General features: G+C 33.2%; 1 protein-coding gene across 1 annotated transcript in view; it reads right to left on the reverse strand.

Moving 5' to 3' along the window:
* Positions 1-484: 484 nt before the first annotated feature.
* Positions 485-15,075, reverse strand: part of LOC144849183 (armadillo repeat-containing protein 2-like) — a 39,069-nt gene continuing 24,478 nt past the window's right edge. The window contains exons 11-18 of the mRNA XM_078706217.1: positions 14,083-14,279; positions 10,795-11,035; positions 9,453-9,621; positions 6,126-6,248; positions 5,594-5,707; positions 4,148-4,280; positions 3,260-3,420; positions 485-1,279 (exon numbers count right to left, since the gene is read on the reverse strand). Of these exons, the coding sequence (XP_078562343.1) occupies positions 1,116-1,279; positions 3,260-3,420; positions 4,148-4,280; positions 5,594-5,707; positions 6,126-6,248; positions 9,453-9,621; positions 10,795-11,035; positions 14,083-14,279 (1,302 nt within the window). The 3' untranslated portion in view covers positions 485-1,115. The remainder of the gene's footprint in view (positions 1,280-3,259; positions 3,421-4,147; positions 4,281-5,593; positions 5,708-6,125; positions 6,249-9,452; positions 9,622-10,794; positions 11,036-14,082; positions 14,280-15,075) is intronic.

A 15,075-nucleotide genomic window follows, 5' to 3' on the forward strand; every position in this document is an offset into this window, starting at 1 on the left:
TGGTTTTTCCTAAAGCCAGATTGTAATTCATTCAAAATATTTTGTTTACAGTACTGTAGTCATATAATTACTGGTATACAGCACGTTTGATAATTTTAGTTACTGATGGTAGGACTCATATTGGTCTGTAATTATTGGGGTCAGCTTTGTCACCATCTTTGTATATAGGTTTGGTTTGTTTCCATTCTAGAATTTATAGAATATTCTTTTATATTTCAAAGGCTCTGGCAAGATGTTCGATCTGTTGTTGTTCAATACTCATTGTTCTCATGTTAAAGGCAGTATGGGCGTGCCATACGTACATTCCGCCCTCTGGTGATAAGTGATGTACCGATGTTTTGACTGTTGCCAATTCAAAAATTAAATCATGATGTACTGATGGAATATTAGTTTCAATAAAAAAGAAACTTTGTTATCCAACACATAACATTAATCATTCTGAAATACTCTCTCTAAACTTATTAATAAAACCATCAAAAAGACATTTTTATGAAAAGCAATTTAATAATCATATGGAAAATAATATATAAAATAATTCAACCATTTAGAAAAACCAGAACCAAAGTCACAATTTCTATACCGGGTCCAGGTCTGATTTGATCTGAACTTACATATGCAAAGCAGGAATAATTTCAAGGTTTTATTTCTCAACAAATAAGCAAGCAGTATGCATCACAGTACTGTATTATTACTTTATTCTGATTAAATATTTCAGCTTTACTGTCCTGTATATACAGGATTTATACATTGCACATAGAGGTACTTTCTTTCACAACTCAATCGGGTTGATACAGAAAGGGGAAACCCAGGGACTTTTAATATGTTGTTTAAGACAATATTAAGGACTTATCATGAAAAATTCAGCTTTAGCAAATTTATTTCTATCGTTGGCCCTTTTTTGTCTAATTGACTTTTCATTACAAAGTATATCTTTAAAAAAAACAAAACACACTCATACTATTACAAATCAATTCAAATTAACTTGAAGTACATTAATGAAAAGAAATGTACACATTTTAATGTTAAGAATATCTGAAAAAGGCAATACAAAATGACAAATGTCACTGTCAGTATCTTTGACTATCTTTGATCACATAATATAGGAAATATACTCATCAAGGAGCATCAAGTGGAACTAAGTTGGTATTATGTTTTTCAATTCTACTTATTAGCTGTGTTGCTACAGGATAGAAATCAGTCAACCAGTAATACTTCATAACATCAATTGTGTCCTCATACCAATCAGCTGCTTCTGTCACTTCAAGGGGTGCTTCTTCATCTGTAAAAAATAATGTTGTGTTAATGTTGTCAATGTGCTAAACATTACATAATAAAAAATATAAATGGTACAACTTCAAATGTTTGTAATAGTGTGTGTATGATAGTTATATATATATATATACTGTAGTTGGCAAATGGTAGAGTAGGTCAAGGATCATCGATCCATACAAATTTTTGGACAAAAATAAATAGGTCAATAGTGGGATTCTTTAGCTTTAAAAAAAGGGTCGATACTTGGGTTAGAAGCATGAAATTTGATATGGTAACTCGAAAATTTGCAACTTTTATGTTTTGAGGCCATTTAAAATTTGACCTTTGACCTCAGATAATGTCCGATTCCTCAGAATAAAAACTCAAAAATCAAAAGGCCGTGCTCAGTTTAGTCAGTGCAAAAGTGAAACAATTTTAACAACTGAAGAAAGGTGTAAAAAAGTAAATGACAAACAATGCCATATGCCTATATCATTTCCAAACTTGTTGTGTTTTTGGTCAAGTATAAGTGGTGATACCCATTAATACTTTTTAGTTTTCGTTTAGTAAAGTTATTTGTAGAAGCTTGCCATCCTTATTTGACCAGAGAAGAAAATAACACATAAATGTTTTTATACTACAGTATAACATTTTCAATGCAGTGCTGCATTGTGCAAGCTAACTGCTCAAACCATTCTAGATATCATAATTTTAATTACATTTAATTTTACAGTTTTTTTTTTGGTAGCTGCAAAAATTACTACATGGTAACTTTGACTTAAAAACACTTGCACCAACCATGACACTCTGTATTACCATCAGCATAGATCTGTTTAAAACTGCCGAGAGCTCTCCAGTGGAAGCCCTTAGCAATTTTAGGTTATTTCAATCGGTTTAAAAGAACATCAATATAATCATGTCGAAGAATTTAATTGATAGGAGTTTCAATTTATCATGTGATCCTGAAATGCTTGACTTTTTCACAACTTGTTATTTCGTCTTTAATTTAAAGTTATAAACATATTAATTCCAAGTAATTTGAGACCAAAACTATCACTTTGTGACCTGGTTGCTAAATATTTGTATGGCCATTTTCGTGACCAGTGGTCTTTTGGCACTTGTTCATTAGGGTGATATCAATACTAGTGTATTTTGATATTAAGCAAGCCAATTATTATTCGCTATAGTTATTAAAAATGTATATATATTCATGTATTTTTCACAATTTTCTTAGCACCACCTAACCAACTATGGCAGGCTGGTCCTGTAGACTTATAATTTTGTTTCATTTATCAATAGGGGCCTATTTAAGTGCAATTTTCAGGGACCTATTTTAGGGATCCAGTTCTATTTTTCACAATGTTCGTAACAGTTCAGCCCTAATGGTAGGGCTGGTCCTGGAGACTATATATATAAATATATATATTTTGTTTCATATTTCGAAGTATAATCCAATTTCCAGGGACCTAGCAACTCTATTTTTCTAAATGTTCTTAGCTCCATCATAACCTTGGTGGGCTGGTTCTCGGGTAAACTTGTAATTTCGTTTCACACACCAATGTACAATTGCAATTTCTGGAGACCTAGGAGCTCTGTTTTTTAAAAATGTTCTTACAGATCAGCACATGTTCTGCCCGTGGGTACATTTTACGTTCATTTTTGATAGGCATATTGAAGGTCAGTTCATTTTTAAAATTGAAAGAATGGATTTACACAAAGTCATCGCATATCGGACCTTGTGCAATGTGTTTCACACAGTATTTTGTTTATGTACCATAAAAAATGGAAACAGTTGGCTACCCTAAATCTGATTAAAACGGCCTCAAATTACGGTAGAACGTGTTGCTTCAGGAGGCTTCCAGAAGCTCACCTCGCTCGCATAGCCACCCCCATCGGGGAATTTAGCCCCTGCGTCGGAAAGATCCTGGCGCCACTGCTCGAACTATGGAATGCTGCTATACTAATTTATCAAAATCAATCTACTTTGTCATGAAGTTATTGTACTCACCAAGATAATGTATAAGGAGTCCAATAAGATCACTAGTCTCCTCTTCACCAAGGCATTCTGGAGAACATGTAATATTCTCACTGTAATTGCACAATATCATACACACCATACCAGCAAGTTGCCAATCAAGCGGTCCAAAGTCATGCAATACATCAATCAACCTACAAAATGTACACATATGACAGACACTAATTTCTCATTTAAAAGATGGTTGAAACATGGTATGAAAATACTACATAGGAAATACTAGATAGGTAGACACAATGAGGGCTGTTCATCTGAATGGCTTGATTACTTCCTTTGGGTCTCTTTTTCTTCAATTTATTAATTACTGATTTTTGTTTTATTCCAACTTTTTATAATTTTTTAGTGTTTGCTGATGACATTAAACTCTTAAATCTTTATTTTTTCTATTAAAAACGTGTAATACAAGATTTGTTGTTTGTTTACTATTTGAAACGAAACAAAATTGGAAAAATGCTCAAGGTAAAAGAACCTTTAAATACAGATCAACAAAAGAATGGAATCTTTTACCAACTGAAACTAGAACAAAAGTAACTGGGAAAAATGATCAAATTATGGAACAAACTTTCAAATGACACAAAAACAAGTAGGCCAAGTAGCGAGCGTGAATTAATTTGAAAACAAACTTGGCCCATCTGTAATTTCACCTCACTCACGCTTACCTTTCCGAAGTTGTTACAATTTCGGCAGTAATAAAGAACGTGCAAAATCGATGATATTTATTAAGGTTTTAATTATTTTATTTTTAGGTTTTAAAACACATGATTTTAACTATAAAAATCTCATCTTGTTTGAAAATGGAGTAAGTATTTACACAAACAAACAGGACATTTTATCAAAGACCCTGACTTAAAGAACACATACTTGCGTATACCACCCTCTGATTTTAGCATTGGACGCCTTGATTTGTCCACCATTAGATTGATGAGCACACCACATGCGGTGTAAACAATCTCACGATTTCCAGAATCCAGTAGTGTCACCATCATTTCATCAACTACAAAATATAAATAAATTCTAAAGTATAGTTTTGAGGACAGCTATATGTTGTATCAATGTGTGTGATGAATTACACAAAAAACAAAAGGAATGTTGGTGGGAGGACTGGTGGCCAATATGTTAATCTTTTATTATACTGTACTACTTCAGCTTAGCACAATTAATAAAATACTACTAATAATATAATATTCACAGGTTTACGACATGGTTATTTTTGTTTTTATTTGTCTAGGTACTCACGTAACTAAGAATACCTAAGTTATGTATTACCCAGTCTGTGCACCTTAACTGTACTGGTAAATGGAATGCAGTTGAGCACTTTGGTGAATGTGCGCTTAACAAATCATATTATCGATTATTATTTTTCATCCCTAACACAATCGAAGCATAGTAGTGTCCATAAATCCACAGGATATGTACATGATTTATCAACCCAGTGAATATATAAATCCATCCATTTTCTGGACTATCCAAACACTAGTCTGTGTACTTGCATTTCAATCATTAACATTATTTTAAAATAGATTAGCTCTAACTTCAGTTGTAGAGTGCATGATTCACAACTTTCAGACACTATGCTGTGAAGATGTTGGTCTGTCTAGTTATGCAAAAATGTTTTGAAAGTTAGATTATCTCTATATGTGATGGCCAGGATTTGACTACCAGGATTGATTCCCGATTCCTCTTTCGAAAAAAGGCAGAGACATAATAATTTCTAGTGAACACTATCATTCATTCAATAAGCATTGTCTTTTTCTCGTTTGGTTTCAGTTTTTGTGGCTAAACTCATCGTTTTTAACATAAATTCGGACGATTTCTGCTATAAAAGTTGGGTTTTTATAATTAATTAACAATTATCTATTCTCGTTTGGTAGGTATTGCTTCCTGAGTCTCGTTTTTGTTTCCATTCAGTGTTTAGTAGGACTGCGCTCGCTCGGTGGGAAGGGGCCTTATGACATAATAATTATCCTAGGCGATTGGGGCGCTGCACGACCCTCCTCATGTTATTGAAGTCACCATGAGAATTAATGTTATTAACGATGGAAAGTAGGCTTTAAAAAAAAAACAAAACTTGTAGACCTGGAGACAACATTTTATTATTTTAACATCACCCACGTGTGTACTGACGTCGATGTAAACAGCCAACTTCCGTCTGGGCGCATTGCATTTTGGGTAATGATGACGTTTTGGGTCGACTACTACCCACTGATTTAACCGGTTATTTCGGACTACAAATTGAGCAGCAACACGTTCTTGTTATTTTTATTTTGTGTTATGCAGCAGAAACAGACCCAATGTGATTACAATTACCTTTATTTGTAGATATGTAATCTCTGACCTCAAATGATCTTGATAAATTACCAAACACACGAGTAGCTTCGACCATGCCCTCCTGATTATCCATCATCAAAAGTTTTGTTAACACTGAAAAAGAATAATAAATAATTAAAAAAAAATTAAATTAAAAACATCAATTAATCTATTATCAAAATATAATATTGGGTGGTAATTCGAAAAAGTGATGGAGCACAGACAACAAAAGTAACTATTACAATTAATCAATATACCAATAAATAAATAAAATACTATAATAATCATATTACACTTCTGTGATGAAATGGCAGAAAATGTGAAGATTTATAACCATACAACATTGCATTCATTGGATTGTTACCATATTACAAAAAAAATACCACCCTTGAATAGTGAACATCCCCCCACCCGCAATTTAAAAACATCCGGAACAATAAACACCGTGGTGGGATGTTTACTCAAATAAATACAGTATACATTATTATATAAGATGATAGAAAATGAATGAAGAAAAAAAAATAAAACCTACTTTCACAAACGTCTATCTGTTTTTCTACAACCATGCTACCTGGCATATTATAATAAGCTAGGTTGTTTATTGTTACTACAGTGTTCAGTACTAACTCCTCACTTTGATTTACATCTTTCAAATCTAGAAAAAAAAGATTAGCTTTATTAAAACAATATTAATATAACCACATTTCATTAAATTCAAGATTCTTTGGAACCAATACAATTGCCAATGGAAATGTGGAGTTGATCTAGAATTTTTGAGGTCATAAACATGGACTCCATTTAATTGTTGACAGGATTCGGATTGGATGCGTTTTCTGCAAGTGTTCACATAGGTGAATTGAAAGTGACATGAAGGCAAATTTTATTACGATTATCAAGGATCATAATCTCATACAGTATATCTATACACTATGCCTATATCATCATAAGAATGTTAAATGAAGCTCAACCGTAATTCTTAGGGTCTGTTTCTGCTGAAAAAATAAAAATGATATATTATTCTGAAGTACCACAAACCACAAAATTGTCCAACGTTAAACGCTTTTTAAAAATCATGTCATCACTAATGTAAGATTTGATATCAAACTTGTAATTGGTTAAGCAAATGTATAGCGCCACCAATGGTGTTAGGTACAGCCAAACCCTACCTGCCTATATTTACAGTTCCGGTAATTATCGAACGAGGAAGAGTACGTCCCACATACACCGGACTCTTGATCTTAGAGGGAAAGGTTTACTCTTTGCTATCTTGCTTAAATGTGGTGATATTTCTCCAAACCCGGAATCCATCTCAATATGGAGGAAGATGTTAGAAACAACTCTTGAAACTTTTAGCTTTACCCATCTGATAAAGGAACCAACTCGAATTACTAAGTATACAGTTTTAGATATTATCATATGTAACCATTCGCAAAAATATATCACAATCGGGTGTCATTCATGTAGGCATTAGTGACCACAGCCTAACGTTTTGTACTCGTAAATCTTTAAAATATAAATTAAACCAACATAAAACTATCAAAATTCATTCAATTAAGAACTACGATGTTAATAATTTTAATGAGAAATTAACACAATCTGATTGGTTGCCTGTTCTCGACTCATCAGATGTGGACTTTGCCTGGTGCTCTTTTAAAAAAATATTTTTGTCTCTTATATTATAAACAGATTGGCTCCTCTCAAACAGGTGCGCCTAGAACAAAAATCTGAAGAGTGGATGACACCGGAAATATTAAGTGCCATAAAAGAAAGAAACTCACTATTAAATAAGTTCAAGAATAACCCAAATAGGCCAGACCTTTATGATGCATTTTGTAAGTTGCATAATCGCATACAAAAGAACATAAATAAAGCAAAATCTGAATGTTTTTTAAATAAGGTAAAAGGTAAAAAAAATAATCCCAATAAACTCTGGAAATGCCTCAAAGATTTGGGATATAAAAATAAACCACAAAAGGGTAGCACTATTTCGTTAGATGTTAATGGGAATCTTTGCCATAATGAAAGAGAAGTTTCAAATTATTTTAATAAATACTTTATTTAATGAAGAAATTGCCTTCTCCCAGTAACCTTTTTAGTGTAGGTTGGAATGCCTTTAAAAACTACTATAATAGCAAAATCAAACACGTTTCTGGTTTTTCTCTCGAAGAAATTGACGAGAGCCTTATCGAAGAGGAATTGAGAAAACTCAACTCATCTAAAAGTGTAGGCCTTGATCAGATTCCTGCTAAATTCCTTAGAGACGGTGCTCCTAATATTAAAATACCAATAACACACATAATTAACCTTTCCATTAAATACGAACGTATTCCCTCGGATTTTAAACTCGAAAAAGTCACGTCCCTTCATAAAAAGAATTCTAGAACTGAGGCTAACAATTACAGACCTATAAGCATTCTCTCCTCAGTTTCGAAAATTCTGGAGAAGGTGGTATATATACAAGTTTCCGATTACCTTGAAAGGAATCAACTAATTTACGATCATCAATCCGGTTTTTCGTAGATCATTTTCTACCGATACATGTCTTATTCATCTTAGAGTTCAAATGTCAAATGGTTTATTTACGGGAATGGTTTTACTCGATGTCCAAAAGGCCTTTGACTCGGTCAATCATGATTTTTTGTGTAAAAAACTTAAGTATCTAGGATGCCGGTCTATCGGTTGGTTTCAAGCGTATCTACTTTAACTTTTATTGCCAAAAAAAGAAAAATATATATATATATATATATAAATATATCTGTCTGGGCGAAATCAGATTGTCGATATTGTACCAAATCGGACTCTATTGAGATTGGATGTGGGTTCCCCCAGGGTAGCCTTTTGGGTCCTCTCTTGTTTCTTTATTTTTTTGCTGTTCTCCCTTTCTGGTTCCAGTTTGTACGGTTCCTTTTTTTTTTCTGTTAAATTCTTTCAAAGGACCTCATTGGAAAAAAGTCCGTAGAGGACTTTTATGAGTTATCCTTTGGCATCCTTCTTGTTTTATTCAGTCTTATGTCTCATGGTTTTTTATATATGCTATTTTTAATTGTATGTCTGTGATTTTTTATGTCAAAAATCAAGTAGAGAATTGATCCTGCAACCCCCTGGGCAATACCCTCAATACAAGCCCACTGAGCCATCCAGCTCGTTGATCTAATTGGGTTTTTATGAATGAATAAAACATATATTATAGGTAAGCATTTTAACCGACCAATCAGCATATTCATTTTGAACTTTGTTTAGGTGATATTTCCGAACATCCCAATGCTTCCGAAGACGTTGCTTCCGAAGACATGCTGAAGATGACGTTTTTTGTGACGTCACAGGTATTTTAAATAAAATCATAAAATTCACTTTTTGGCTCAGATATATACAGTTTCGTATGTTTTTCAGCGTTTCCAACCCTCTTGAAACCATTCTAAGTTGTTCCATGTGATACAATGTCAAAACGTTGGCTACAACACACATATCTGGGCCATTTTAGGTGATTACCTGATTTTTTACTACGAAACTATAGAATGTGTCCTGTTAAAGCTTTAGTCGTGTACAGCGCCACCTACTGGTGGTTCTGGGGACATTGCGTCTAGCTCAAAATGTGGTCAATAATTCGTGTTGCATCTAAAAACGGCTAAAACATAATCGGTTAAAACATGCAATCGATTGAGTGTTTTTAATCAGTTATGTCATTTTGCACCGTTTCTGCTGGCCAAAAATAATCGCCTAAAAAAATAATCGGTTAATAAGAATAGGATTATTCTTGCTCAGCAGAAACAGGCCCTTAAAATAATAATGTTGCATAAATTGAAAGTTGTAGAACAGAAAGGAATTGAAGAATTGTTAAAATTCTTACAAAATAACTTACCTAGTATTTGCAACAAAAGGTCAATACAATTTAGGTTTGCCGCTATTAGTGGTCCAATATCTTGATTTATCGACAAGTTAGCAATCACACGAACTAATTTAATAAATATATCCTCATACTTTTGTCCTTTTAACAATTGAAGACTTTTTGTTTCATCAGATCTTTGATTCTAAAAAAAAAATATTGACAAGCAAATGTTACTTCAATCTGTCAATTTTTCCATAATTAAATGAAGGCGACCTTTCTATATCCATGTTGGATATGATACATCAATAGTGGCATTAAATTTCACATTTCCATTATTCAGATTGATTATTCTTTCTGGAAATGTATTTCTATGATTTGAGTGATTTATCCGGCCATATTTGGATAAGAAATTCATAGACTCTTTTCACCAATGGGGAACTTTTGACGAGTTCGGGTTATCCGCGCAAACGCAACAGGCACATAATTTTAAAATATATGAACGCCGACAATTATTATGCCATCCTATGACATGAATTAAATATGTTTACAGTGCTGAATTGTTCCTGTTTTGTGTCATACAGTATTTACGGAATACACTGTATATGTTAAATACAGTGTAGCATAGACCCATCTTTTAAATCCAATTTAATTTGATGACGTCATCAAATTGACATATAAAGATAACTATTTTAGAAGATAATTATCTAAATAATTACATTAATACAAATTTGAAGAAACCAGCCATCCTGAGAAGCTATAACTTATTAAAAATAGGTATGTTTTTCCACAAATTTGCATTAAATTACCTATTCTTTAGCACACGATTATTAAAGTTTAACGTACACGTGCGTCGTTATTTTGCATTAAAGTTCATCAAAATGAATGAAATCTGCTACAGAAGGTATGAAAAGCAAAAATCAATTTCAAAAACCATTTTTCTACTCTTTGTACAAGCTGTGCGCACAAGTGCGTGCGCAAAACGCAAACAAATTTGAAAATACTTAAAATTGCCTGAAATGTATGCAAAATTGCTAAGAAATTAATTTTGCGCATTTTAAAATTTCAAATACACGTACTCGCGTAATTTTTTGTGTAGCACGCCATTTTTATCATGTCAAAAGTTGCTCCATATTATGAAATACACTTTTGTAAAGTTTCATTGAAAAATAATTTGTTTTCCCGAATTTATGAGCAACTATAAGATTTCATAAAATCGCGCGTAACTTGTATTGCACGACTCTAACGTCATATAACGAAGTTTCTTGCACATCTACAGGTCACTCTTATGACAAAGTTATACAATATTATGATAACAAGAATTAGACAATAACAAAGGGTTATCCGCCAAGTGCGGATAACCAAAAAAAAAACCTACCACAATATCTAACTCCAAGTAGGTTCGAAACACAGACAGTAGTGTTTCCATGGCATTTTCTGTGTTAAATAAACAATAGCGACAGTCATTGTTCTTTGCTGTTAAGTTTCCCATAATAAAACAAAGCCGAACTATCAACTCCATGTTGGATAGATGCTTGTTCATTAGCATCAGAAATGAGGAGAATGTTGTTGGGTGATTTTTAAGAATAGTACAACATTCTTGATTTAGAGTTAATTTACTGCAAAAAAAAAAATGTTATTGTTAACCCACAGTACAAATACATATATACTGAAGTGAAAAGTGGTACAAATTCCTGTGGTACATCAAACAAATAAAAAACCATTGAATGCATTTCAGTTCAGCATTTCTAAAATATAATTATATTAAAAATGCAGTAAATCATTTTAAAAGTTTATTTTTATGTTTATTGCATACATAAGTATAAACATAATCTTAATCAACTGATGTGTTTTCCTAAAAAAGAGAGGTGTTAATCCTTTCACTGCGCAGCATTAGTCCCACATACTCTAGTAGCTAGATCAACTTTCGTATGCACTTTGAGATCCAGAGAATTTGACTTCAGAAATTGGTTTAGGGTGGTCAAACAATCATTTTTGGCTTGGTTACACATTTTGAAAATGTGGCAAAAGGTCAGAGTGAAAGGTTATAAGACCAAACACCAATAATAGGTCCTTAAATCTCGACAACTACTGGTCACAGCGAGGTAATTTTGGTCTCAAATTGATCAGAAAGTATACATTTATATTCAGTCTAATGGGACATTTTAGTCAAAAATGACCGGAAATGTCATTTCTGACCTTTGACACTCAACCCAGGGCATGTATGTATCTCCGTAATTACTGATCGTAGACACTTGAATTTGGTCTTAAATTGTTACATTTTGTTACACATTTTGAAAAGTGTTACAAAAGGTCAAATGGTCAAGGGTTATAAGAACAAATATAAATAGGTACTTGTATCTTCGGCAATCACTGGTAGCAGCAAGTCAATTTTGGTCTATAAATGTTCAGAAGGCATGCATTCATATTCAGTCTAATGGGGCATTTTAGTCAAAAATGATCAGAAATGCCATTTCTGACCTTTGACCCACATACCAGGGCATCCTCATATCTCTGTAAGTACTGGTCATAGAAACTTAAATTTGTTATCAAATTGTTGAAAATATACATATTTACATTCATTCTAATAGAAAATTTGGTTAAAAAGATGACCAGAAATACCATTAATTACTAACGTGATTGTTTCAAACATGAAATTTGGTATGGTAACTCGTATAAAAAATTCGCAACTTTTAAGATTTGAGGCCATTTCAAATTTGACCTTTGACCTCAGATAATGTCTGATTCCTCAGAACTCGTAAACCGTACATCCTAGAAACACTAAAATAATGGCAAATGATGCAGAAGTACTACTTTCTATTCATGTTTAATATAAACATATGCATTTAATCCAATACTGTGTGAATTATTGAAAAATAATAGATCTGGGCCTATCGAGCGAACATTCAAAATGGTAAAAAGATGCACTAATGTGACATTTGACCGTGTTGACACCGTATTGGTGATCATATAACTATAGAAATTATGTCATAGAATTATTAAAAAGGAAACTTTTTCATTAATATGTTGTCCAGCACAGAAGGAATATAAATTAAAATAGATACTGTATAACATTTGGTACATAAATCAAATACTGTATGTGTAACAAAAATCATGCTTCCATACATGTTTGATACGAAAAAATTACTGGGGTGATAATGTAAAGCTGTTAAACACATTGTGCAATAAGCGCTATATAAGAATGAATATTATTATTTATTATTAACTTTAAATTACAGCTACATGTTAATTACTGGTAGCTGGTCATAATCTATACCATGCATGGGCAACTGCATAGGCTACTACATGGTAACTTTGACTTAAAACACTTGCATCGACCATGACACTCAGTGTTACATCCACATTTTTTTAACTCTTTGCACATGGAAGCTATGAGTGAATGATCAGACCAATGTATGACACATTTACTGTCTACTTCTTTCCATCCCCATCCAGATGGACTTGGAATTGTTGGGCATTTGATTAGAGCGTTGGCCCAAAAACAACCAGCTTGATAGGCAGACCGTTTAACATGTTGTTCCAGGGCTGCTTTAGTTGGTGGTATGTTGTCGTATGATCGCTGTTTTTTTGTGAAGAGGTTATATCTAGCATCATCTACTAACTTAATATCGGTCGCTTTGTCATACACACAGCATATGAAATGTTCAATCTGGTTTAAGTCATGTTGCAGTACCATGTTACCCTTGCTCAGTCTTGAAAATGTATCAGAAATCTAAGGGTGGTCATTCCATGTGTTCCAAAATGTTTTTTTTCCCCTTTCCTTGGAAAGCGGATGTTGTGTCACACCCTGAAAATGTGTGAAAAAACATCAAACCAGCACACTTTAGTTTTCCTAGTTTATTAGCAATTTGGTGTACAGGAATGTACCTTGAATTTTTCCCATGACCAAACAACAACCATAGTTTATCAAGACCACCATAATTAAGTTGTTCAACCATTGAAATTGCAATAACTAAGATGTCTGTATCATTTGCTTTAATTACCACTTTCTTTAGCTCCTGAGATTAACATGTGCTGGACATGGACAAAATATCCTGGTATCTGCTTCTTCGTGAGTACATGGGGTAATTAAAGTAAGATCTACATCATCATTACGTCAGTTTGTCGTATCTGTCACATGTGTGAAGAAGACTAGATCGACCCAGGAGGTCACCATAGTCATAGATGGTTCAGCTCTCATAAACACTCTTCCCCCATGTAATGGAAAAACCTTTGGAGACTATGCCATGAAGGATGTTCTTCCACATGTGAACCGTGTCTGTCGCCAATATAGAAGAGCTGATATTGTCTTTGATGTGTACAAAGAAAATAGTTTAAAGTGTTTTGAAAGGGAGAAGAGAGAAAAGGGTGTGCGTCGAGGTTCACACGTATTTGTATTGTCATATGATGAAATATGACCTGACCTGACATCGATTCCTGGCCATAAGGAATATACTCTGAAAAATTGACGTAGCTAAATGAAATTGATCAAGATAATTGACAGACAAAGTAGTGCTAAGGAAGACATAAATAAAGATTCTGACAGAAAAAATAAACACAGACTTGGGGCATGTCTATCTTTTGTTATGCAACACAACAAAACAAATGGGGTCAATGCATAAAATTAAAGATATGATTTAAGTTTTAGGTATACCCAATTCCTTACCTGAGTATTCTTGAGATATTAAACATCAGATCTCCATCCAATGGGAATGTGTCAATAATTTTACAAAGTTCTGGAATGATTTGACATGATATAAATGTTGCATGTGTGGCTGGTTTGTCAGCTAAATTTCTCAATGTACCTGTGACTTGAAGTAGAAGGTTTGGCACTCCATGAGCAACAGGCAATCCTTCCATTGCCTACAAAATATTAAAAATTTATAATTTCACTGAAATTTAAATTTAAAAAACATGCACATACGTTAAAATATGATCCTAAAAAGTTGATGTATGCAATCCTTTGACCTGATGCATATAGTTCTATGCATATATAGCGGAGTTGAGTCTATTATGTGACATATATTCTAATTTGTTATATATATACATTCAAATATACAGTGTAGTTAAAATCACACGACCAATGTTATTCAACCTTTTAGGCATGATGACATCATCAAAATAAAAATGGTGGCAACTCATGAGAAAATATAATAATTGATAAGCAAGATGCGCAATGTTGAATATTATGGTCTAAGATAAAAGGGACAAAATCCAATTTTTAAAATTTAGGTGGCCATATGATGACGTCATAACATTTTGTACGTCAAATGTGTACATGAATTCATATCTACAACTCATTGGGTTACATAATAAGTTAAAAAGATTGGGGGTCATCATTCTTTCTGATGGGTATGTATTTACACAAATTTGCATTAAATTGCCCATTACAGAGTGCACAAATAAGTAAGTGTGTCGTTATTTGACATTTTGCAGTTCACAGAAATGAAAGCAATTTACAACATATGACATGAAGAGCAAAAACAAAAATGTGATAGCTGATATATGTATAGTGTAATTTGTGGAGTCTTTTACTTTCCTAAACTGGTCCAGGAACCTTTTCAATGCGACGGTGGTACATTAGGATGTTCCCACATGAGGGTGCGGATGTGGACTAGTCTATTATGGTACAAGGGTGCTCTAAAAACTTTTCACAGCA

The sequence above is a fragment of the Antedon bifida genome, chromosome 7 (genome assembly GCF_963402885.1).
Source record: "Antedon bifida chromosome 7, ecAntBifi1.1, whole genome shotgun sequence".
In the NCBI taxonomy this organism is placed as follows: Eukaryota; Metazoa; Echinodermata; class Crinoidea; order Comatulida; family Antedonidae; genus Antedon; species Antedon bifida.